Source organism: Podarcis gaigeae, assembly GCF_964106915.1.
Source record: "Podarcis gaigeae genome assembly, chromosome: 7".
NCBI classification, from domain to species: Eukaryota; Metazoa; Chordata; class Lepidosauria; order Squamata; family Lacertidae; genus Podarcis; species Podarcis gaigeae.
The window spans coordinates 47846201-47872868 of record NC_139683.1 but is presented as its reverse complement, the minus strand read 5'-3'; the positions used below and the strand labels follow the sequence as shown (position 1 = coordinate 47872868).

General features: G+C 43.2%; 1 protein-coding gene across 2 annotated transcripts; it reads left to right on the top strand.

Annotated features, from left to right (window-relative positions):
• The first annotated feature begins 6462 nt into the window (after window positions 1-6462).
• TMEM200C (transmembrane protein 200C) lies at window positions 6463-17446 on the top strand. Of its 2 annotated transcripts, none has more exons than XM_083748765.1 (2): window positions 6463-7030; window positions 12961-17446. In XM_083748765.1, the coding sequence occupies exon 2, from the start codon at window positions 13004-13006 to the stop codon at window positions 14693-14695; it is 1692 nt and encodes a 563-aa protein (XP_083604891.1). In that variant the 5' UTR covers window positions 6463-7030; window positions 12961-13003; the 3' UTR covers window positions 14696-17446. The 2 variants fall into 2 exon arrangements, with proteins under 2 accessions (XP_083604891.1, XP_083604892.1); XM_083748766.1 differs by having other exon boundaries at window positions 6506-7663.
• Window positions 17447-26668: the final 9222 nt, after the last annotated feature.

The following is a 26668-nucleotide window of genomic DNA, read 5'->3' as shown; positions in this document are numbered from 1 at the left end:
GCTAAGTGTGCTCATTTCAGGTACTTTCAAATTAACTATGGCCCTGTATTGATGGTATCACTTGGGAGCTTTATAAAATGATATAAAAACAGTGTATTTCTAAGAAAAACACAGTTCTGAAACCTGGCTTGTAGACAAAAATGAACACAATGCAATCTCAGAATAACAAAATAATGAAATTCCACTCATTTTCTTGACAGGATATTACGGATATTTTGTAATGCATAGACTGACATTAGCCCCCAAGAGATTTTGGCTGTATGACAGCCCTGCTAAAGGCTTTAGAATGACTGTTCAAAGCTCCTACATCTGCCATCACATGCAACTGAAAGACTTTGAAAGTCTTGCCTTGAGTTACAGTCAGCATTCAGGGTCTTGCGCTTTTTAAATACCCTTGCCACAATTTCTTAGTAGGCATACTGAAATTGCTTCTCCAGCCATATTCCACTGTTTACTTAGAATGACATTGGATCTTGATCTATTGACTAAAAGCTTCCTGAAAAAAACCTCCTCTTTCATCACATTAAAACTCAGTGCACTTGTGATGAAGAAATTGGTTACAGAAGCCAATAGGATAAACTACATTTTCTTGCCCCAGTCTGTCTGCAACATGGCCTTGCACATGACACAGTATGACAAAGGGGACAAAGTACAAAAACACACAATGCACTTAAGGCTGTAATTCTATGCCCAATGGCAGAACAATCCTAACTATAGCAAGCCATTGTAATTAACCCTATTCCAAATTCCGTTTGGAAGTCTCTAGGAGGGACTGCTCTTGAGACAGAGTTTTGGGGACTGGGATACAACCCAGCAAAACAAGATCTGGAACACTTGGAAACCTCTGCTTGCCCTGTCTACCGCTGCCACTCCCTGGAAGGTCCTTTTGGGGGGACTTAAAGCAGCATGATTTAAAAGGTAAAGGACCCCTGATAGTTAAGTCCAGTCGCAGATGACTCTGGGGTTGTGGTGCTCATCTCGTTTTCCTGGTCGAGGGAGCCAACGTTTATCTGAAGTTTTTCTGGGTCATGTGGCCAGCATGACTAAGCCGCTTCTGGTGAAACCAGAGCAGTGCACAGAAATGTTGTTTACCTTCTTGTCGCACCAGGACCTATTTATCTACTTGCACTTTGATGTGCTTTCGAACTGCTAGGTTGGTAGGAACTGGGACCGAGCAACGGGAGCTCACCCCATTGCAGGGATTCGAACTGCCAACCTTCCAATCAGCAATCCCAAGGCTCAGTGGTTTACACCACAGTGCCACCCTCATCCCTCAGCATAACTTACACCAGTTTACCGGTACCGTAGGTTATGCCAATTGAATTCAGGCTGAGCTGGAGTGAGAAATTTATGCTGGTTTACTTGTGGCTCATCTTAGATGAAAGCCCAAGATGTGCCAAATTCAAATGCTCTCATCCTGTTGGATCTTGGGCTTGGATTGCACCATTACTTGGTAGTAAGCCTGTTCAATTCAGTAGGGCTTACTTCCAAATAAACAAGCAGAGAGTGAGGGTGAAGATGTTCTTCAGTATTGTAATTCCACCCCAAAGGATCTGCTCTTGGATTGCAGCAATGCATGGAGGCACTTTCCACTTGATAAAAACAGAGCTGCTGCTTGAATACTTCAGAGAAATTGTTCATGTACAGAAAAGTAGCAAAAGGGTATCTAAGAAAACCTTCCTTCAGGCTATCACAAAACTGAACTGGGGTTGCTTTGGAGTAACTATTTTCTGCCTGAACATGAAATTACTCATCATGGGAGAGACTGGAAGGCACTTTTACATCAATTGTCCCAGTTTCTAATAATGTACAAATATAATGAGTGACTTGGACAAACCTAGTTACAGTATTTGTCAACTCTTAACTGCAATTGTGCATCACTTTTCATTATGCAACTGCCAACAATTGTAACTTAGTGCCAACAGATTTACCCTTGTATGTGTGTGAGAAAACATTTGAGGGAGGTATCAATTCATGTAAACATGAAAAGTAATGTGCAGGCAGGTTCTTAAACCTATGCAAAACCTCAGCATGTATTGTTTTGATAATACACATAGTTTTGTCTATAACCCGAATAATGCTGTAAGTGATTATCTTCAGTAAAATATGCACACTTCCACATATTTGATGGCCAATTTTTAATTCTGGCACACATGAATTCTCCTTTATCTTAATAAAAACATTCAATTTCACCATATACTTTGTCTTTAGATATGTTCCACTTTTGTTTACACTGAACTTTCTTTTATATATTTTGATGTAAATGTGACTTTAAAACAATGCACACAACACTGCTAACATTGTCAGTAGAGGTTAATTCAGTAAATCACAGCAACCAAAAAGTAAATCAGCCCCTTACACCTTCTGCCATTCCCTGCAAGCCATGACATAAGGAATTTGAGCAGCAAATGTGTAATCAAAAGATAAAGTAAAGTTACGGGGGGGGGGGGAATGTCATGATGTATATTACCAACATTGGGAACTTGCTATCATAAATCTGATCTGTGATTGCACCATTGATTTCCTTGCAGGGTACAATCAAAGCCTGCTGTGTTCAGATTCCTAATGTGTCTTATCTGTTGATGACATTTTCATCTTAACCAGCACCTGAACTGACATACCCTTGACTTGGTATGATCAGAACTATTTCTGTACAAGAAAAGTCACTTAAGCAAACTCGCGTACAGTATTTGGAAAGCAAAGACAGAAGTCAAATGTTCAGCTGCTTACACATGCATTGGTTTGGTCTAAACTTCACTCTAAAGGTAAAAATATCACTGATATGCAAGAGGTTTCTCTTCCCCTTAAACCTCTGAAGGCACTTCTCTCTCAAAGTCAGGAGGTCTTAAGGGAATGCCTGGCCAGGCTGAATTAGTGATGTGATGGAAGTCTCCTGTGGAAACAGATGCTTCCAGTTTCTTCCGGTACCCTGCTGCTATTGCTGGAAACAAAGCAATTTTTAAAAAAGAATGTAAGTCACAGGATTCACGTTCAATGAAACAGATCAAAGATGTGTTTGATTCATCATGTTTAAAAGTAAATATTCAGCTTTAATACAACACACTGGTGCGTAAGACACATTTCACACACACACATTGACTGACTGGCATTTTCCCCAAGATAACCCACAAATTAAATTTGAAAGGCATACAGCTGGATATATCTTACAGTGGCACTCCTATCTATATCTACTCAGAAGAAGCTCCAATGGGACTTACTCTCAGGTAAGTGTGTATAGGATTTCAACTTGAAATTTATGGGTGATATCCAGTGCTTTTTCTATAAAATGTGGTGCTGGAACTCACCACAAACACCTCCCTGGTTCTCTTAGAATGGCAATAGCGCCCACCTGAGAGGTGCCAGAGCTGAGTTTGGGTAAGTTCCGGCTGAAAAAAGCCCTGGCTGAATCCAGCAGCCCTGCAGCGGCACAAAGGACGTTTGTCCACTGAACTGAACTTCCTAACTCCCTCCTGTCCCTTCCAGCTCTCTGCAGCCCCTAACAATGTCAGCTCTTGTGGGCTGGATGACTAGAGCAGATTTTGGGGAGATTTAGGGGCAGAAGAGCAAACAAAGTTCCGCTTGCAAATAACCCATTATATCTAAAATGAATATACTGGGAACTTCCTCTCCGAACACCTTATTTGTCACTTCTTTCTTAAAATACTTTCTCAAAATTCACCTTTAAGAAAAGGCTTTGATTTAACTTATTGGCAGTTATCCTGAACCAATTGCATCTTCTCATATTCACACATCTACTCAGGAGCAAGCCCTGCTGAGTTCAGTGGGACATTTCTCCAAGTGAGTGTGTGCAAGAGTGCAGCCTAAATATATATAAAAAAGGAAAGTCACATTTAAACTCATTTTTCAGTTCTTCCACCCATTGTTGAGTTCCATAGTTCTAATATGCCCTTATCTACAGGCACCTGGGATTGAATTGGCACAGCATACTTAGAAGCCAGCTTCACAAGGCTCTAAGCAGAACAGGGAAAGGAAAAGCTGTTTGATTAGGGGCCAGAATGTCTCCAGCTTTACAAAAGGCTAGATGCTGCCGGGCTCCCATTTTCAGAAAGCCCATCCTTCAAAATAATAGTATGGCTCACCTTGCTTTACAGGCAGATTGTCTAGAGTTAGGCCTCATTCTGTCAAATGTATTTTCACACGAACTATCCTACGCCATCAAACCATGCAGAATATACAATCATTCAGATGCAAAGATGTGGTTACACTAATAAAACTGCAGTTATTTTTGGTGGTAAGGAGGACAATTTTTTTAAAGAATGTTCAGAGCAGGGTTTGTCATTAGCCAGTTTTCACCGTGCTAGTTCAGCCAATAGCCTCACTGTTAATACCATATCTTATTTGATAAATGCTCTAGCCATTGCAGTAGCTGAAGGGATCATCAATACGACTACAGCTACAATTTTCCAATGCACAAATGCTGGTTAGCTAAAAGCCTGATAAAATACTAATCTGCAAGTTTTTGGGGGATAGGAAAGAATAGAGCTCTCCACTGCTCCCCAACTGCTATAAAATGAAAGGGTTTCATTTCAGTATCTTAGCTTGATATTCTCTTAGATATGTTGTAGTATACTTTGTGGGAATTTACATATTCTGAATACAACTGTATTATACAGAACAATCACATAGCTACCTTATTTGTTTTCCTCCTTATCTGCCTAAGTTCATTTCTCCTGCCTTCAAGGAAGCCTTGGGGCCCTTAGACACAGTATTTATAGCAAGTGCCTTCACCGTCCCTTCAGCTGCTGTTTTCTTATCCCTTACCTTTTCAGAGTTTCTCCCTCATTTCGCCCCCTGCCATTGATACACAGCTGCTGCTGGGATTCAATCAGATTTTTTTCCCCTCAGGAAAATGCAATACACACACCTTGCATCCAGTAGATAACAGCAATGCCAGCCTGTCTTTTAATTTCAACATTGTCTGTAGCAGGTGCAGGAAACCCAGGGTCCTTTAGCCTCCTCTGTGAGGTTTGTTCTCATATCTGATAATGGCTACTTACTGCCCAAGGAATTGAAAGTGCTCTTTGGAGAGCAGCGCAAATGGGAGGCAGGGCTGTTTGCACTCTCTCCCTGATAAACTGGTCATAATGCTCTGCTTATCAGAAGGAAAAGTGATAACATCAGACAGGGTTTCACACAGCACAAGGCAGATAATTTGAGTTTTTAAAGGAGAGATAGCCATCCCCTAAAGGTTGAAAAGTGAAGAAAGAAACAAGATAATCAAATTTCTCTAAAAGTCTGGAGCCCTTTTCCGAACCAAGTAATACTTGCCAAAGTATTCCCTTGACTTTTTAACAATGTGCAAGATTTGAGAGAGAGAAATCACACTGATTTCAAATTTTATTTATTTTTTGAACTGGTCAGTCACCAGGCCCGTAAACCAGGTGAACTACATGTTTACCTGAATGTATGTCCCACTATATTCAATGGGGATTACTTAATAATATGTGTGTTTAGGTTTGCACCCCAAATTAACAGAGAGATAGCAATGTTAGTTACTTGCAAAAAACAAAAAGCAGTGTCTTGAGGCACCTTGAAGACTAACACAAATGTATTGTGGCGTAAGCCCCACAGTTTAGGTTGCAGAAAAACAGTCTTGTTGTACCTTAAAATACTTTCTCTTTCCACAAGACTCTATTGTTTTTACAACCTAAAATAGGCAGTACAAAATGTAGGGCTATGGTAAGTGAGAGAGATCGTGTGTACTTGATGTCAAGCTTTCAGCTTTCTTTTACAAACTTTAACCCCAAATGGTTTGTTTGTTTTTTGAAGAAAAACAACACATATTCTTGAAGAAAGTGATAATAAGGCTAATATGTATCTATTCATAAAACACATTCATAAAGAAAGCACAGTCACGTCAGAAGACTATTTTCAACGTTTACAGCCTGTCCTCTCCTAAACATCTTCAGCGTGGCTCACAAAAATGTTAACAACAAAAAGAGCAATGCACAAAAAGACCATGCAGCATTAAAGTGAAACCCAACTTCTTAATAATAAGAATAAGAATATCATTTCCAGACTGTAAGTCACAACAAATCTACTTTGGAGCAGTAGAACCACCTACTCCAATGAAACTATTCCTGAATAACCTGCTTGAACACTGCAACCCAAGAAGCAGGTGTGTGTTGGGTGGGGTGGGGTGTCGAGGTGGGCTGGGCAAATGAAGCGGGGTGCAAAGGAAGATATCGACGTAAGCTTGCAGGCGACAGACAAGAGATCCCAAAACTGGTTGGTGGTCGTAGATCCAGGCGAGTGGGTGGGATGGGGGCGGGCTGAGTTGGGGGAAGTGCGTCCCCTCGACGGCTCTTGGAGGCCAGCGAGCGGGTCCCCTTCCCTTTCCTCCCCGCCGCTCAGCCCCCTTCCTCGCAGCAGGGGGTCATGGGCGGGGGGGCGGCGGCGGCAACTAGGCCACGTGGGAGGAGGAGGAGGCGGTGGCGAGGGTCTGGTCCCTCCTCGAGCAGCGACGCGGGGAGGCGATCATTGCCATCCTGCCGCAATTTCCCTGTGTCATGGCTCCGGTTTCCTAGCAACAGCAGCGAGTCCGGCCGGCAGCGGCGGCGGCGGCAGCGTCGAATCAGCGGCAGCGGCAGCAGCAGCAGCTCCGTCGGGCAGGAGAGGCGAGCGGCTTCCCGCGGCGGCAGCAACCACAACAAGCAGCGGCGCCCGGAGCAGCGTCGCGGAGCGAGCGCAGGGCGACTCCCGTCGGAAGCCGGGCAGGATGCCGGAGGGAGCGGGAGGCGCACTTGGCCGCAGGAACTGCTCGGTGCCGCGGCCGCTGGCTTCCGTGGATCCCCGGCGGCTGCCCATAGCCATACAATCGCGGCTCCTCATCTAACCGGGATCTGTACCCATGAGCCCGAAGGGGCGCCGGCGCCGGAGGGGGGGCTCCGGGGGGTTGCTTCGCTTTCCGTCCGAGGTGTCCACTCGCCCTGCTGCAAAGTTTCTCCATGGTTTCTCTCTGGGCTCCGAGGAACTTGCCTGCGGCTCCCACGCCCCGCGATTCTCCCCGGTAAGAGAAAAGAAATGGAGCTTCCCCGCTTACAAAATGCTGCCATTTTGAACCGTAAACTCACCCGGGGATCCTCAACAGCAGCACCCCCACCTCGTCCTCCTCCCTTCTCCCCAAAAGGCTGGGCTGTAGGAATGGGGCTCCGCCAAGATCTCTCTCGGTCCCTTCTCTGCACCATCCTGTCTTTGTGGAGATCCAGGAACATCACTTTGTGATTTCATCCCCTTCCTGAAAAGTGGGGTGGGGGTGGGGAGGGACACACACGAACAGAGAGAGAGAGAGAGAGAGAGCCTAGCGCTTTGAAGGTTATGAAATGAGGTGCCCGGCTAAAATGGTCTCTCAAATGGGCGCAGCCGCGCAGGTGACCCCCTTTCAGGCTGAAAGCACCTTGGATGGATTTGCTCCAGGAGTGAGTTTTAAATCTGGAAAGTTGAAAGGGTGGGCTGCTCTTATTCGCTGACTCTCCGGTGCAAGCTTCTTTTTCGCTGCCAGCTTTTTTAGCCCTCCGATCCGCAGCCAGGCTGGCTGCCCCTCATGCAGAGATTGTCAACAGCGTCGCTCGAAAACACTCTCTTCCCCCCGTAGGGACTGGCAACTTTGCTAATGACACGATGTAGGACAACAAAGCCCCAGGTATGTCAACCACAAATGTTTCATTAGCCTCTGTCCCTGAGGCAGCCCACCCTCCCAGGGACGCAATAATGTTTAAACTCTCGCTGCAAGCAGCTAACTCTTTCCCAAGGGCGAGCAGCTAATTTGTGCAGGTCAGGGTTATTTACCCAAATGGAGTGTATTTTCATTTATGCCAGAGAGAATAGCAGAGCAAGTGGCGTAACTCGCTTATTTATCTCAAGATGTTCATCTGTCTTATAGACTTGAAATACAGCTGAAAGCCTGGGAAATAGAGAAGATCTCAAATTTGGTTAACAGACTATTAGCTGGTATAGATCACATTGGGCTATATATCTGAGTGTTCTCTAAGTCCTGAATTCTTCCAGAATTTGGGCTATTTCTCCATAGCATAATAATTACTAACAGAAGCTTTCTTTTTAGGAAACCCAATTGCAGGACTCATTCTGTTGTGCTCTTCTAATACTGTTTCGCAAACATCATTTAGCATGTGTTTCCCCAGCTAAGTTAATGCAGATCTTTGTCATAGTACTGTATGGTGATTTTTTTTCATTGCATCAGAAGCTGAAGCATGCACACATGGAGATTTAATCAAGCCCTATTAATGAAGTATCTCCCCTCCCTCCCATCAATCTACACTCTATAATAGTCAGATCATAGCAGAGAAGAGGAGGGAAGGTTAAACTGGCTGTTTAATTACTTTAAGGTGCAGTGTGAGGACTAGGAATGTTTTTGTTAGAAAATGCATGGAGTTGAAATGAATCAGAAAATCGCTGAATCTGGGGATATTTGGGAAATGGGGAGGTTTAGCTGATGAAGGAAATAAGATTATCTAGGATGCTGACTTAACCAGATTTCAAGGCAAAGGATTTAACTTTAGGCAGCATGTTGAACTGATTGCTTTTATCGTTCTTATAATCTATTTTGGACATTCTGGGGAAAGTAAGGAATTCTTTAGTATTTTCAGACTGTCCTGTTGAATACACAGGTGTTGCTTCATTATTTGAATGCTCAGACTATGAACCCCGATTTCATGTAAATAAAAACCTTGCAAATTATTTCAGGCTACTTTGTCAACACAATAACATGATTTGTTCCCCCCTGGTGATTCAAAGTAGTGCTCCATCTCATTTTAAATCAGGTTTAGCACAGAATCTTTCTGTTTCCATCACATTCTCACATTGATGGGCTGAAAATTCACTGGTGTTACATAACCAGTTACCTTGAACATCATACATGATTCCAATCAGGCAGATGTCCAGAGGATATCCTCACACCTTAAGCATAAAGGAGGATTTGTCTAGGTAGTAAAACAAAATAGATTCAGAAGGAGTTGCTTCAAAGAAACATTTCTAACGATGCTAGAATTTGGTTATTTCCTTTGTACATTGACAGCTAAATTTCACATTCTAGTTTTATAAAAGCACACAGTCTGTTCAGTGCAATAAATACATGCATGCCCAGTGACCTAAATAAAACAATTCAAGTTGCCTTTCTAGTATCGTTTCCAACGTTTTCTACTGGAAATGCATTTTTCTTTTGCATGGTAGATCACCCTACCTAAGTCCCTTGTGTAATGTAACCTTTTGGCCTCATTCAAAGAAGATGCCCTGAGGCTCATAAACAGCTTAGCGACTCCTATAACAAAACAGGAGCCTCCACATTCATAATGAAACAGTACAGATTATGAAAGCCAAACAGTCACTTGTGGTGTGATTAAGGCCACATCAGGCTTCCTTTCCTACCCTTAACCAAGATGGGATACATTTCCTTATTATTTTATCTTAAGAGGCTAGAAAGTGCTGTATAAGGAACTTTAAAGCATAACCGAGTTGTCTCTGTAAACTACTATTGGTAGATCAGTGTAAGGTTTTGTTTTGGATTCTCTTTATAATGTAGCTCAACCTAACCCTTTCATAATCAGCTGATGCATCCATTTTCGACAAACCTCCCACACTTTACCCACAGGGTATTCATTCAGGAAAGTACAGTCTGCAAAACAAGGACAAAAGCTCCATTCTAGAGTGAGTGCTTTCTTCCACCTGGCTCTATGAGTGTGCATCTGGAGTAAATGGTTAAGCCCATGTTAACATGGTCAGGGAATGCAGGATGGTAGAAGGAAATCAGGATTTTGCCCCTACTCCTGATTTCCATGTGTACAAATAAATGGGTGCACCCTCAGGCTGGCCCATTATTCTTAGACCTGTTCTTTTGGCTTCAGTAGTCCTGACTAGATTTAGGAGAGAGGCGAAATAGGCAAAAGCTCACAAGTGAAGTTTGGGAATTACTTAGAGTACAACCTTCCAGTGAAATATTTGCATATTTATAAGGGCACCCTATTATTTGTAGGGTGGAGCCAGCCTGCAGCCTAATTTTTAGTCTATATCAGAAATGAGGAGGGATTGGTGTGGAGATTAACAGACATGAAGTATCAATTCGTTCTTATCAAATAAAATACTTGGCATTTCATGCTCTGAAACTACAGAGGAAATGGGGGACAGGAGCAATTGGAGAACCCAGAACAAACAAGGAGGAAATGAACAGGAAGGATGTGACTCTGATGGGGTAGAAAATGGGACAGCTTGAGAAGGTGTTGGAGGCTACATAAAATGAGGATGGGACTGTGTGATGGCACATATTGCCCACCTGTGTGTTAAAGAAGAAACCAAAATCCCTGCTGAACCACGGACCTCTTTGTGTTGAATCCATCCCAGTTTCTCAGTTCATGAAATATAGATGTTAACACGTTTTGTATTGATGCTTCTACAAACCTGCAGGTCCAGGATGAAAACAAACACACAACCACTAAAATAAACTTTGGCTCTAGAATGGGAACTCTCTAGCCTATCAGATGATGTTGGATTCCTCCCATCTTCAGCTCCAGTCAGCACAGCCAACAATGAGCATTGTAGTTCAGCAAGATCTGGAGGGCCACAGGTTCCCAGTTTTTGTTCCAGCTGCATCCCCGCCCCCTGCGTGGCCACCACCCAGTTGTTCAGCACAACAGATCTTGAGAGTGTTTGTGAAGGTGTACAGCACCTTTGATTCTCTGAACTTCACCTACTGAGAAAGTAAAGGCAGGGGGTATTATTGGGTCAGGTGACCAGGGATAAGTTTTAGGTATGCTTGCCCAAGGCAATACTTCTATGACAGCAGAGGACAAATGGAAGCCTGCTGTCTAGAGTGAAGTCAATTTAAAACTCACCCCAGCTGACAGACAGGGAATGGGATATTGGGGCTACCTTCTACCTTTATAGTAGTTGAGCAGAAGTTGGGGGAAGAGGGAAGGACCATCAGCAAACATTTTGTGCAGAACAAAATGAAGGAACATTTGCACTGGCATGCTATGGAGTTGGATTCTTGCCAGGGTGGAGATTAAGTGAAAGCGAGTTAAGAGCATGCCATGTGTGGCCTAGTGGGGAAACAGAGTTCTAGGGTAGACTCTTTATTAACAGTGTGGTCCTATATGTATCTGCTGAGAGGTAAGCCCCGTTGAGTTCAAGGGGACTTACCTCAGGTTAGTGTGTGTGTATAAGATGTCATATATTTTGTAGTTAAGTATAGTTATATATTTTGGTTGTTCATAGACTGCTTTTCCACATGCATGCATTCAAACCTGTGTTTAACACATAAAAAGCAAATAACCTGAGCAAGTTAATTTAACAGTAATACATTAATCACAAAACTGGTGCTAAACAATAGCAGCAGCACCCAACCAATAAAGGCAAGAAAAACTAAATAAACTCCAAAAACAAATGCCTTGTCTAGCTACCTAATAGTGAGAAAAGAAGGGGTTTGCCAGATGTCCCCAGGGAAAGAATTCCACAGTTGCCGAGCCACCACGGAAAAGACCCTGCACCTGACACCTGCCAAGCATATGGCCAGTGGCGGCAGACCTGAGAGCAGGGTTTCTGGAGCTCATTGAAGGGCATGGGCAGTTCAGTATGAGTGAAGGCAATCCTTCAGGCACTGAGCTGTTAGCAACCTTTAAAGGTCAATAACAGCAATAAAAATTGGGATCAAAAACAGATAGGCAGCCAGTGCAGCTTATACAAAAATTGGCATCCTCTGTTCTGATCACTGAGCAGTGGCCAGCATCGTCATGAACACATTTAGCATCAGCTGCAGTTTCTGAAGCATCTTTAAGGGGAGACCCACTTACAAAACATTATAATAGTCATGTTTGGATGTAACTAAGGCATGTGTAAGGGACGCAGGTGGCGCTGTGGGTTAAAGCCTCAGCACCTAGGACTTGCCGATCGAAAGGTCGGCGGTTCGAATCCCTGCGGCGGGGTGCGCTCCCGCTGCTCGGTCCCAGCGCCTGCCAACCTAGCAGTTCGAAAGCACCTCCGGGTGCAAGTAGATAAATAGGGACCGCTTACCAGCGGGAAGGTAAACGGCGTTTCCGTGTGCAGCTCTGGCTCGCCAGATGCAGCTTTGTCACGCTGGCCACGTGACCCGGAAGTGTCTCCGGACAGCGCTGGCCCCTGGCCTCTTAAGTGAGATGGGCGCACAACCCCAGAGTCTGTCAAGACTGGCCTGTACGGGCAGGGGTACCTTTACCTTTACCTTTAAGGCATGTGTAACCAAGGGTAGATTTGCTTTCTCTGGGTATGGATGTAACTGGTAAATCAGTCAAAGCTGATAAAAGATTCTCACCTGCACACCCAAAGACAATGGCAGGTTCGAAAGCACCCCCAGATGGCACACTTGTTCTTTCAAGGCAAATACAACCCTAGCAAGAGCACACTGTCTCCCTATGTCCCCAAACAACAGTTTGCACCCGATCCATACAGCACTGCTCTAAAACATCATGTGGAATTCAGGTAAGGCTGCTTTGCTAGCTCTGCTGTCAGCAAGAAGAGATTCCCTTTCACTAGCCCAACAACTCCCTCTCATCTTTTCTCCCCTTTTCTTTTGTTTGCAAATGCATACAGGGCCTTAATCAACCTTTTATTAATTTATGCTCTGCAAATTAAGTGCCCTGCTACTGTTCAGCAAATGCACAGATAGCGACATTAAGGCCAAGTAGTCAGTTTGGCAAGTGGGTTGCGTCTAAGTGGCTATTTTTGTGGTTAGCGTTAACAGCAATTGGCGGGCTGTTGTAGACCTGCCTCCGTCTCGCACACACGTCCTTGTGTCAGAGTGATTAGTCACTAGAGACTGAGCAGATTTAATAAATGAATGTGAAATGTAATTTGCAGTCTTAAAGGGACTATGCCGTGTGGGCGGCTTTGCAATCTGGATCGTCCCCAGGCTCTCACGATCTTTTTTTGTTTCTATTCCCCGTTTTCCTGTAGGAGCCGGAGTATCTGTAGGGAACAGTGCCCAGGGTAGCCAGCCATGATCGCCACTGGAGGCCTCTTGAGGATCTCAGCCAGAAAACAGGATCCCCTGCGGCCTCAGAGCCAAGTCCCAAAGCGCAAGCGCAAAGCCAAAAAGAAACGCAAGAACGACGTGGTGGTGGTGAAGGGCAAGCTCAAGCTGTGCTCCCTCTCCGGCCTCATTGCTCTTTGTGGCATCCTGGTGCTTCTCGGGGGAATTGCCTTGGCGGTAGTAGGCTACTGGCCCAAGCCTCTTTACCGGGCAGGGAGCACTGGGGACAGCCAGTTTCTGCCAGCACATGGGACTGCCTCCAAAAGCCGCTCCAGGAACCAGACGGAAGACCCGGGCGAATCTCACTCAGAAGACTTGGGAGCCAACGCCTCCTTTGCGAGCAGCAAGAAGGGTGTCGCTCCTTCTCCACCTGCCCCCTCGTCCTCCTCCACTTCCACAAGCTTCCTCTTCCAGCTTTTCTCGCGGTATTTGCATTCGGACAAGCTCAAGGTGCTCGGGCCTCTCATCATGGGCATTGGAATCTTCCTCTTTATCTGTGCCAATGCAGTGCTCCACGAGAACCGGGACAAAAAGACAAAGATAATCAACTTGAGGGACCTGTACTCCACTGTCATCGATGCACATAGCCTTCGGACCAAGGATGGGGCGCCCTCAGCTCCTGTCGCCCCAGTTCCTATCAACGGCTTCATCAACTACGTGCAACCTCGAGGGCTGGAGCTGAAACCCGGCAGTGGCCCTGCGGAAGCCCTGGGGGCTGCAGGTGTGCTAGCCAAGGGCAGCTGGCACCCACCCGTGGGTGCCCCTCTGTCTCCTCCAGACTTGGTTTCCTCACCACGCTCCTCCTCTTTCTCTTCTAGGCAGCCGCAGCCGCCCAGCTTGGCTGAGGCTGTGTACAGCATCTATCGGGAGAGAGCTGCCTTGGCCAGAACTGCTCGTAGCCCACCTTGTAGCCCCCCAGATGGCTGGGACCAGCATAGCACAGCCAGTTCCATTGTGGGTTCCTCGCTCAGCACTTTCACTTTGCTGCCTCTGGCTCAGGGGGAGGCGGCAGAGGGAGAGCGTGGCGGCTGGCGGAGGCCGCTGGGGGAACGAGGGGCTAGGGAGATTCCACGGGGGGATGTGGAGCTCAGCCTGAAAGATCTCAGGAGCAGCTACCTAGACACGGGACAAGGGTATACTATGCTGCCCAGGGCAGGCAAGCGCAAATTGGTCCTTAGACGCCAGAGCACAAGCTGCCTCCCTGATGCCCGGAGATCCTTCTCCCCAGAACCCTCTCAGACTCTGGACAGTAGCACAGACCTCGAGTCCAGTCTTTTAGTAAAAGCTTCATCTTCCAGCTACTCCAAATCCCTCGATCTGGGGGACTCTCCCCCTCCGACGCCACCTGTGGACAGGAGAGATTCTCAGAGCTCTCAGTGTGATCAACACAGAAGCAATAAGGGCTACACCCCATTGGAGGAGACAGGCACCTCCTTGGAATCTGTTGCCAACACCCCAGCCCATAAAACCCAGGACTGTGAAGCGATCCCCAGTGGGGAATCTGACCCCTCTGAGGGTCCCAGCAAAGAACAAACGGAGCAGCGGCCTTTGAAAGTGCAAAGACAGTACACAAATAAAGAGAAACTTTTCATGATCTCCAGATCAAATGCCATGGCCGGGCTGGAGGAAGGAGACCCGGAGAACAGAGGCATGATTTAAATTGGAGCGAAATGAAATGGAGGCAAGCACCGGAACAATTTGTGATCCTTCTGCCCCCTTGTGGATCTAGGAACTGGTCAACATCCAAAGAGCTTGAGGAATGTTCTTGTGGAATGGCATCAATAAATTCCTGTAGATGTATTTAGGAAAAAAAGGAAGAAAAACACCACCACCATCTAACAGGAGTTTGTTCTGTTCAGTTGTGCAACTATATTCCATTGCAAGCCAAATTGTATTGCACATTGACAGCTGAGTAAATTCTTTGGATCAAAGGAATAGAACATTACAATAATTGTGGCACTTTACTGATTTTTTTAAATTCCAGTTGCGCCCTTTCATTCTCTCTCCATCTCTCTTGGCTTTTGCCATGGCACTTAACTGCACACTCTTGTCCTAGCTTCAGATAGAGGTGACTTTCAAGTCAGAATCCGTCTCTTTTCCTTCCTTTTAGTGTTTGGTTAGAATGACGAAGTACTATGGCAAAGGTGGGAGGTGGGAAACAGCTTTAATTTTTGTAAAAGTGTCGGTTGAGGAAAGATTGGAGATGCCCTATGGCCAGCAAGCTGCAATTCTACATTCCTAAATTCAAGTAATATTACTTTATGAAGTATTATTGCACATGTATGAATCAATAGCTTTAATAAGCATTTTTAATTTAAATAAAATATATTTACAATGAGAAAGTAGATTTAGCTAATGTTTCATTTCTGACTAAATTCTTATTAATGAACTAAGCCTTGTTTTCAGTGTAGGACTTTGAATTATTATTTTTAAAGACAAAAAGGCAGGGGAATAGGTAGGGGTGTGGGTGGGTGAGTGTTGAATTAAGGAGAACAATGGTAAAAACTTTCTTAAACGAAGCAGAAAAAATGTGGTTGGGTTAACTAATTAAAAACTTAAAAGTCTTCTGCAGGTGGATAGAGCATCAAGGCAAAATAAAGCACTTAAATTCTATTGTTTTCAAGGAAAGAGACAGTGAACCATGTGTATAACACTTCTGAAATAAATTAAGTTACAACACAATTCCATCTATGGTGATTCAGGAGGAAGCACCAAACTAGACATGATGTTAATTGCATGCATGTAATGAATGCACTTAAAAATGAACAAACAGAAGCCACACACACCCTCCCTGGTGCATGGGTTGTTCAGTGGCTGGGGAGAGGTTAACCCTTCCCTTCCTGTCATCCTAAAATCCTCCTCAGTTGCATCAAGACAGTGTCTTCACCCACTGTGGACCTGATGCATATCAGTGCTATCCCCAGCTGCTGTTTACACTATTATTGTTATTGTTATTATTTTATGCACTTTGACTGCATTCACACAATTAACATCAAATCTAGTCTGGCCTTTAGTTGCATTGTGTTGGGTAGGCCTTACTCCTAGGACAGTGTGCGTAGGATTACAAAAGTTAAAAATGCGTAACTTTAATAAATATTTGCGCTTAGGATTGTAGCCTTGTATCCTGGTACTAGGTGCACAATTTGGAAATGTCCTACTGAAATGAAAGAGATTGAAGTCTAAATAATTTGTGAGGGACAGAGTAAGATTGCCAGGTTAACTTTTAACATGTTTTAGCAATTATGAGATGCTTTTAGTATCAGTTTCATCTCACATGCATTTACAAAGACAAAGCAGAACACCTGAGAAGTTGTCCTAACAAGCATTCTGATGCAGCCGGTACCAGCTGGCCTGTGTCTCAAGAAATATTAGCAAAGTGACACCAAAGAAGGTAAAGTGATACTAACAAGGTAAAATGCCAGTGTTTTGGATATGGTACTTAGCCCTGATTTCCATAGGTATATCCACCCTCCTTTGACATTTATTCATTGGTGGCTGTTTCATGCATGCAAGACATTCCTTAATGTTGCAGTCACAAAGTGATGAATATACATGCATGAATTCAGCCTTAGGTGGGGTTTATTAGATGGTGCTGAGGCAGACAGGAGAGGATGGCACATCATGTGTACAACCAGAGAATAGCCCAAACCACAGTATTCATGAATTATGTATATCTGTGTTTTGAAGCTATGGATATGTACTTGGAAGTAGGTTCTATCAAAGTTAATGCATTCAGTATGCTTAGATAATGTGGTGCCAGCCTATACCAGTCCATATCAAACTATACCTTGATTAAATCTGTCTATCTGGTGCCTATTTGATTATGGATTGGACAGTAAACTACATTTGAAGTTAGTATTCTGACATTTTAACTGGGATTTAAAACAGGGTAGGGATTGGGTTTTCGTTTTGCCCGTTAACATAAATCGTATGAGCAATAATGTGCAAATAAAAAAAAACTTTTTTGAAATTCTGGGGAGTGGAAATGCTAAATGTTAATTTGAGACGTCAATTATCAGTGTTGCCCCCCCCCTTTCATTTTTAAAAAATCTGAAAGATCTGAGATGTAGGGCAGGCTTATGCCTTGAAACCACAGGGAACAATTATGAATGGGTTAGCTCCATAGGCAGCAGTAATATGTAAAACAGCTTGCTCTGATTATGGATAGATTTTCTGTGCCAGCCCCAAGAACAACCAAGAATATGCAGTTCTTGTGTTAACCAATAATATGTGGGTGATCAACATGATCCATTGCTTCCACATGCTGTGTTGGTCCCGCAGAGCTATATTTTTGCTGAAGCATTCCTAACAGCTTCCACATGGTGACTGTAACCTAAGAACTGCCCCTTGGTAATCAGATTCCATTACTATCAGTTCATTTCAAATAAATACTTAATCTCAGAAATTGTATGTTAAAGTTTCTTTTTGAGATGCTGCTCCAAGGAAAGCCCCTTTCCCAATGTAGACTGACCACTAAGTAAGCTGCTCATCTGCACATCAACACAGTTCTCAGTGAAATTTATTTCCATGTAAACAGCTTAGTTCTCCTACAAGTCAATGCCAACGGATAAACGCTCGTTGTTGCAGTGTGGCACAACACAGTGGTGTACTGTCATTGTGAGTCAACCAGTGTCATCACAACAGGATGAGTAATTAGTAGGTGTGGTGCAATATAGTTACAAAGTGGTATGAAATTAGAAAAATGTTACAGAATTAGTCAACACAGAGCCAACTATTTTGGCACAAGCTGATGATCTCATACTACCAGCCCATTCATATGGGATTGCACCCGAGAAGCATCAGGAATCTGCACTCAGCCAGGTTGTGGTTCTGGTCTAGATGCAGATATCCAGGAGCACCACAGCAGTACACACATTATACTCCAGTCTGTGAAGGCATCCATTTCCACCACCTGTACTACTGAACATCTGGTTTGTAGGAGAAAGGAGGGCTTCTTGAAGACTACTGCTTACCGGTACATCCAGGTCCGTAGTTCAGGATGAGAGTCAATTTGAATGAATTATGCATCTACTATGAAACTGTAAGCAATAATCACAAACAAACTGTATGTACACGGTAGTTTGAATTCTGATAAGGATTGCTTTTTTTCTAATGGAGCCATCCTTTCCCTCCATATATTGATAGCCTGTGTTTAGATGGATGAGTTAACAGCTTGCATTCTCCCTGTCAAACATCAGTAACATAAGAAGAGCCTAGCTGGATCAAGCCAAAGGCCCATCTATTCTCAGAGTGGCCAACCTGATGACCACGGGGAAGCCTGCAAGCAGAGCATGAATAAAACAGCATTCTCCCCATTTGTGACTTTCAGCAACTGGTATTCAGAGTCATGCTGCCTCAAGCAGTTGGGGTAGAACATAGGCATCCTGACTAGCACTCACTGATAGCCTTATCCCCTAGTGCTTCATTAATGGCACTCTTAAGCACATTTCTCTGAGATGCCTCCACTGAGAATGCCCTGCTGCTGCAGCTTCCATAATCTGAGTGGGCAAGAGGGTGGCAGGGATGAAAATGGCATCAGCAAACTATGAGCCTGGCCCAAGTGCTTGGCTGCTCAGTTATTTCAGGGGCAAATCTCTGCAAGAAGGTTTAGAACTATAAAAATAAGCAAGACAAAAGGAATGGATGATTGGAGCATTAGATTGCAATCCTATAGAAATTTAGGTGGGATTCAATCCCAAGGAACACAATGGGACTATTATGCACTGATAGTCTTCCTCTTATAGAGTTTTTCAATTCAGGCATCTATACAATTTTAACATATCCCTTTGGTGTTAGTTCTTGCTTTGTTAATGCTTTAGGAGAGACTAAAAAGCATGGGATGCTCTAGAGAACCACCATATCATCTTCTTCTGGGTCTTACTAATTCATCTTATCATGTAGCCAGCAATCACCACAGTGCTGACATCCCTTGGGACCCTGCAACAGCCATTCCTGTTGTGTGTATTCATCATACAGTTTCATTTTGCTGTCCATTTCTCTGAGCAGAGCCTAGTCCCAAAGACAACCTGTGTCTTATTAGTGAAGAGAAATGGAAACTCATGCTGTCCTCTGTAATCACAACTGTTTATTTACAGTTTCCAATAAATTTTGCTGCCTGAGGTTAAGGACAACATGGCAACCTTCCCCCCAGTCTACAAAAGTCAACCAGACTGGCAACTGAGTATCTTGCATTCAACATTAGTGACAGGACAATATCCTCTACCACACCTGAGGGAAGCAGGCTAATTTACAGAGGCATAGTAGTCTTCATAGTACACACAGCGCTATCCTCCAACACTGTGCCACATTCCCACCCCCCAGTGTTCACTGCCTAAGGCGACTGCTTTACTCTTCCTAGTGACAGAACTGGCCCAGTCGTTTTTGCAGGTTGGGCAAAGGGGCAGGTACCAAGCATGCAGATTGTACTAGCCCTAGAACAGCATCAGTTGCTAAAAAGCAAGACCATGCTCTCACCCGAGACTCCTTGCCAGTCAGAAGGGAAAACTCAAAATATGTTTCTTTGGCCAGATTTGGGGGAAGGGAGCGAAGTGCAGGGGGATATCTCTGAAAAACACAACAAGACACCCACTCCTCCAACTCCCTCACATCTGATGAAGTTCAAAGAGGCAAAAGGGAAGACAAGGAAGACAAACCCTCAGTCAACAGCAGCTAATTAGTGACAAAGTAAAATTCTTCTGAAGTCCTGCAAAGCAGTAGCAACTAGCAATGGCTCAGTAAGTCAAGTGTTAAGGGTGAGAGAAAAAGCAAAGACAGGGGCCATTTGCCAATAGCTCCAGGAGAAGCAGCCAAACAAAATAAAAATGGCATCATTCAAAACTGGCATCAGTAATACAGTGGTACCTCGGGTTACGAACTTAATTCATTCCAGAGCTCCATTCTTAACCCGAAACCATTCTTACCCTGAGAAGCACTTTCACTAATGGGGCCTCCCACTCCCACCGCAACACCAGCGCACATTTCTGTTTTCATTCTGGGGCAAAGTTCTCAACTCAAAGTACTACTTCAGGGTTAGCGGAGTTTGTAACCGAAGTGTTTGTAACCTGAAGCGTTTGTAACCTGAGGTACCCCTGTAGTGGTTTTTTTTGCCCACCCCACCACTAGCCTCATCAGTTCTTCCCTCAACGAACCCTTACTTCTGCAAATACAGCTTAGTGTTCGGGAGGAGACAAATTGATAATTCTGAGTAAACTGTCTTTCCCCCCTCCTTCTACACTCCCTTTTAGGCATAACACAGGTCACAAATGCTGGCAAATGAGAGTGACTCATATTCTTCAAAAACCTCTACCTTATGTTAATTCATTATCTGTCCCTGGACACTAAACAGGACAAAATGACTCAGTATAGTGACAGACAGACAGACAATAGCAAGAAGTGAGGCTGAGGCATTTATATCTTAAAGACAGATTATGCTACAGCTTTATCCCTGAAACGAAAAAGATGTTTTATTTTAAGAGACAAAATTAGAGTTCATATTCATTAGAATAAGAACCAACATCTTTAGGACAGTTGAATTTTCAGACTTCCACAGGCAATTTGCTCTGGAGGGACTTTTCTTTTATGCACCTGCTCTCTGCATGTCGACATCGCCCTGATGGGCCTGGGGGGGGGGCTGGTGGGCAGATGGTTCTGTGCCGCAGCAGGAAGCAATAGGCTGTAATGGCCATCTGGTCCCTTCCAGTTCTACTCGCCATGCCATGAAATAAATTGCTCAAGGATCAAAGCTTGATGACCCAGAACTGAGAACGGCAGTGCAAACACATTGATGTGGCAAATACTTCTGCAGCAGCATGGCCAGGGCAACAAGCCAGCACCAAAGTTCAGGAAGGGAGCGTAAATATTTATGGTGGTACCAATATATTTTTCTTCACAAGTGGCTAGATGAAAAGTTATGGCTTAGTGTTGTGGAGGAAATGTGCCGTAGTTTATTCCAGTAATGTGCCATTTAGTAACCCCTTGCTATACTAACTTACCAACATGATCTTCAGATAGCTGGGCTGCTCTCCCCTGCTCTTAATCCCAACCTCGGCATATCAACCATATCCAGTTATTTTTTAGCTTCTCATTACAGCATGGAACCTTGCAACTGGAGCATGTGAATACTGAGAGAGAAAGTCACCTTGCAGTGACTCTTTCACTACACAATTTATTATGTAAATTGGCCTACAGTGAATGCAATTCAAAAGGCTAATTCAATGACCCAACTCCAATTTTATGTTGATGAAAGAGCACATGTCTCAGGCCACGTCTCCTTGCAGCTGTAATGTACAAGCCCTCTGTCAGGGCTCCTTGCACATTTGATTCACAATAGGAATTGGGGGTGTGGGTGGGGGCGTTGTGTAATTAAATTCAACTTATATGCCTGAGAACATTTCCTGATTTATTAGCAATGCTGTTAGTTTTGGCTGAGAAAGATGTGTTAGGAGACTGGAGAGCTATTTAAAGGAAAAGAAGAATCTTTTCTGAGCATTTCACTAACAACATGATAGATATATTCCATATTGCTGACTTTTATTTTAATCACCTGCCAGAATGCAACAGCGTGTTGAAGGATGATGCGTCAGAAAGAAACTGTGATTCCAAAGCACTATTAGAAATCCCTGAAGTCCGCAAAGAACACAAGCAATGGAGTGAAGAAATATTTAAGCTGGCAGCAAAAGTCCATTTTTACAACTCATTTATTCATAGAAATATCTCCCTCTAGTTTGCTATGTTTATTACGCAATATAAACACAAACTGAGAAAGGTAGAAGTAGATTTGGCAAGTCTGAGCTGAAGAACTGTGGGGTCTGATCATCTGTTTGTTCAACTCTGCTTCAAAATGTCACACATTTTCTACATGAAGCTCTCAGTCTTGTAGAATTTACCATGTAAAGTATATGTGATGATGGCACATAAATCACTTCTTTTATTCCATTTTGTACATCAACAGCCTTTCCGTAAAGCAATATGGTAAAGTGCAGTGATCAGCCATCCATAGTTTTCATGCTATTTCTCATGTGCTTGACCACACTTCATATTTAGTTGGGGTGATCTGGAGTTGTCTCATCCTGATCCAGCAGAAGCCAAAATCAGTGCAAATTTGGTCAACTAAGTTCTTACCCATGCTTAACTTTTGCCCTACTCGTTCCATGCTGGGGTCTGGACATTAACACCAGAAGGTGGAGCCTGTTGATGCTAATACAACTATAAGCTCTCCCCTGATGTCACCGAGGGTCGTGCCATGGCCCCCCACCACACAGGCATCAGACAGGATCCATGACCGCCAGATTCCTTTAACGGAATACCCAAATTTGAAGGGGTAGGCGATGGCCACACCTAGCCCTTCCACACACCATCAACACATTCCAATGCCTAACCGCCACCCAAGCCCAAGAGGCTTGCCAGCAATACCCTCACAGCTGTAACCAATCCCTAATACTGTTGATGATGCTACCTAACCAAATATTGTTCCCCCGATCTGAAAGATGAACCCCATCATCCCAGAACAAGGCCTGATCGCCTATCCGGATACCATCATGAGAAATAAATGAGGCGGAATGGCTGGCACAGCAGTAAGTTAAACTGCAAACCACGCCCCCCCCCAAGCCACCCAGTTGGGCGCTTACCTGTGGGCGTGGTGCGCCAGCCAGGTGAGTGGGGCAGGGGGCACAATAAAACAATAAATTATTATTATTATTATCACAGTGAGTTTTTACTGTGCAAACTGCAAGTTGAATGGTGAAATGTAAGTTTTCTGTTTCACACAACAAAAAAGGCATAGCAAATATATAGGGACCTTAAAATTAACACATTGTGCAAATTTCACATGAGAAAATCCTCTTAAAGATTGTAAACGGGTGCATGTTTAGAATGTATTTGCTATGCTCCACTGCCATCTGTCTATAGAAAGTTAATTAATGAGCTTTAATAAAATAATGGCTGCTTGGGAAAATGCTTGTTAATAGGTCACATCATCGAGTCACATTCGTAATAAGAGGTGTAATTAAACAGCTGAAGAGTCATTAAAGATTTTGCTTCTCAATGGTTGTTCTGTTTTTCTGGGGAAACACTTTCTCTGGGAAAATTACTTTGTATTGCCTTTCAACGCTAGTTAAAATGCAATACAAAGTAGCATACAAAAGTAACATGCAAAGTAACAATACAAAAGCAAATGTGTTTTCCTCCTCCTCATAGTTCCTGAAAAGAGTCACTCACACACAGCACAATTTGGACCTAATCCAGAATGGGGATTCCTAACACACGAACCAAACAGATTTACAACAGCCAGCTGCAGTGGAATTGAGCTCTTTTGCTAAAGGTGACCCACTTAACAAAGTATGTCTGATATGAAGCTTCAAAATTAAAAAAAAAAGTCTGTCCCCACCCCGCGATCCTAGCACTGGATTTTGGGACCTTTCGTAAGTCTACCTTCTCCACATTAAGCAGATTGTGACATCACAGCTCAGTTATTTGGCCTGATCCAGCATGGGTAGCGCATGCTTTAAAAAAGGTTCCCATATCTCAGTTAGGGGTGTGTACTTTCTGTAGGCGACTTGCTGCATCTAGCACAGTGGTGGTGCTGGGGTAGCCTAGATGGCCTTCCAGCTGTTGCTGGATGGGAACTCCCAGTATTTATATATATATATATATATATATATATATATATATATATATATATATAAATATTTATTAAGATTTTTGTAAAAGAAAAGCATAAGTAACAAACAACATTGCTTATATCATAACAGAATTTCATAACTTGTTTAGACTTCCTCACGTCTCCTGCTCCCACTTACAGTCTTTAGAAGTTTTTTCAAGCAAATTATCATCTTATTTGCAATCTTATATCCACTCGTTTAAATATAATCTAATAGTTCTCCCAAAGGGTTTGTCTTTTCCTTAATCTCACTTATCATCAAATTCCAATCTAGTTTAGTGGTGGCCAGTTATTTATGATCAAGCATCCTTCTTAACATTCAATCAAATTACAATATTTTTGTAAATAAATTTTAAATTTCTTCCAGTCTTCTTCAATCCTTTCTTCTCCCAGGTCACGGATTCTGCCGGTCATTTCTGCCAGTTGCATATAGTCTATCAGCTGCATCTGCCATTCTTCCAGTGTGGGTAGATCTTGAGTCTTCCAATTCTTGGCAATGAGTATCCTTGCTGCTGTTGTTGCGTACATAAAAAATGTTCGGTCCTTCTTTAACACCTTCTGGCCGACAATACCCAGGAGGAAGGCCTCTGGTTTCTTAGTGAAGGTATACTTAAATACCTTTTTCAACTCATTATATATCATTTCCCAGAAGGCCTTCACTTTAGGGCAGGTCCACCAGAGGTGAAAGAATGTTCCTTCACTTTCCTTACATTTCCAACATTTATTATCAGACGAATGGTATATTTTGGCAAGTTTAACTGGGGTCATGTACCATCTATATATCATTTTCATTACATTTTCCTTCAAAGCATTACATGCAGTGAAGTTCAGCCCAGTGGTCCACAACCTTTCCCAGTCCTCAAACATGATGTTATGCCCAATATCCTGTGCCCACTTTATCATAGCAGATTTAACCATTTCGTCTTGTGTGTTCCATTTTAACAGCAAGTTATACATTCTTGATAGTACCTTAGTCTTTGGTTCTAACAATTCTGTCTCTAACTTCGATTTCTCCACCTGGAACCCTAGTTATTTGTCATTTTTAAAAACTTCTTTAATCTGGGCGTAATGTAACCAGTCTCGCACTTTACCCTCCATTTTCTCCAAACTCTGCAATTTCCAATTGTCACCGTCTTTTTCTAATATCTCCCAATATTTTGGCCATTTGGCCTCCATATTGGGTCTTTTTCGGGCCTTGGCTTCCAGAGGGGACAGCCACCTCGGAGTTTTATTTTCCAATAAGTCTTTGTATTTTGTCCAGACATTGAATACTGCTTTCCTGACAATATGGTTCTTAAAGGCCTTATTGATCTTAACTTTGTCATACCATAAATATGCATGCCAGCCAAAAGCATTGTTAAAACCTTCCAAGTCCAACACATCAGTGTCTTCAAGAAGTAGCCAGTCTTTTAGCCAGCAAAAAGCTGCGGCTTCATAGTACAGTTTTAAGTCTGGCAGGGCGAAGCCCCCTCTTTCTTTTGCGTCAGTTAATATCTTAAACTTAATTCTGGGCTTTTTGCCCTGCCAGACAAATTTAGAGATATCTCTCTGCCACTTCCGGAAACACTCCGTCTTTTCCACAATTTGTAATGTTTGAAACAAAAACAACATCTTTGGCAATACATTCATCTTAATAGCAGCAATTCGGCCTAACAAAGAAAGCTTCAATTTTGTCCAACTGTCCAAGTCTCTCTTAATTTCAGACCAACATTTTTCATAATTATCCTTAAATAGACTCAGATTTTTTGCTGTTATGTTTACCCCTAGGTACTTTACTTTTTTAACCACAGTTAGTTCTGTTTCTCTCTGAAACCGTTCTGACTCTGTATCTGTCAAATTTTTCCCCAACACCTTAGTTTTCTGTTTATTTAGTTTAAATCCCGCCACCCGACCAAAGTCTTGAATCAGTTGTAATACTCTTTTTGTACTAGATTCTGGCTCCTGCAAAGTCAAGACTAGGTCATCTGCAAAAGCTTTAAGTTTATATTGTTTCGCTCCGACCTGAATCCCTTGCACCAACCGGTCCCCTCTAATCCTATTCAAGAGCACCTCCAGAACCGAAATAAATAACAGAGGGGAAATCGGGCAGCCTTGTCGTGTACCTTTTTCAATTTTAAACTCTTCTGTAACCACATTGTTAACTATCAGTTTTGCCTTCTGTTCTGAGTATATTGCATCAATCCCATTCTCAAAACCCCGTCCCACTCCCATTTCTTTTAAATTTCCCTTCATAAATTTCCAAGAGATATTATCAAAGGCCTTCTCCGCATCTATAAAAATTAACACTGCTTTTGTATTTATGTTTGTCTGCAAAAGTTCCAAAATGTCAATAATGTTCCTTGTGTTGACAAACATATGTCTACCTGGGAGAAAGCCTGCCTGATCTTTATGAATTACTTCATTTAAAACTCTTTTAAGTCTGCTTGCCAAAATATCTGCGAATATTTTGTAATCCACATTTAAAAGGGAGATGGGACGATAGTTCTTGAGTTGTGTCTTCTCAATTTCCGATTTTGGTATCAATGTGATGAAAGCTTCCTTCCACGATTCCGGCGCCTTCTTTCCCTCCATAATTTCGTTACTGACCTCCATCAATGGTTGTATCAAATAATCTTTTAATGTCTTATAATACTTGGAGGTCAGGCCATCTGGCCCTGGAGATTTGCCCAATTGCATGTTCTGAATGGCTTGTTCAATCTCTTGTCGTGTTATTTTGCTGTTCAGGAGTGATCTATTTTCTTGTGAAAGTTTTTTAAGTCCATTTTTTTCCAAAAATTGTTTAATCTCAGCCTCATTCTGCGGCCCTTGAGTATATAATTTTTTGAAATATTTCTGAAAACACTTTCTAATCTCCACGGGGTTCTGAATGTTTCTTCCTTCAATTTCCAAATTTGTGACTACATTTAACCTTTGTCTCTTCTTCAACTGCCAAGCCAGCAGTTTCCCACATTTATTTGCTGATTCGAAAGTTTTTT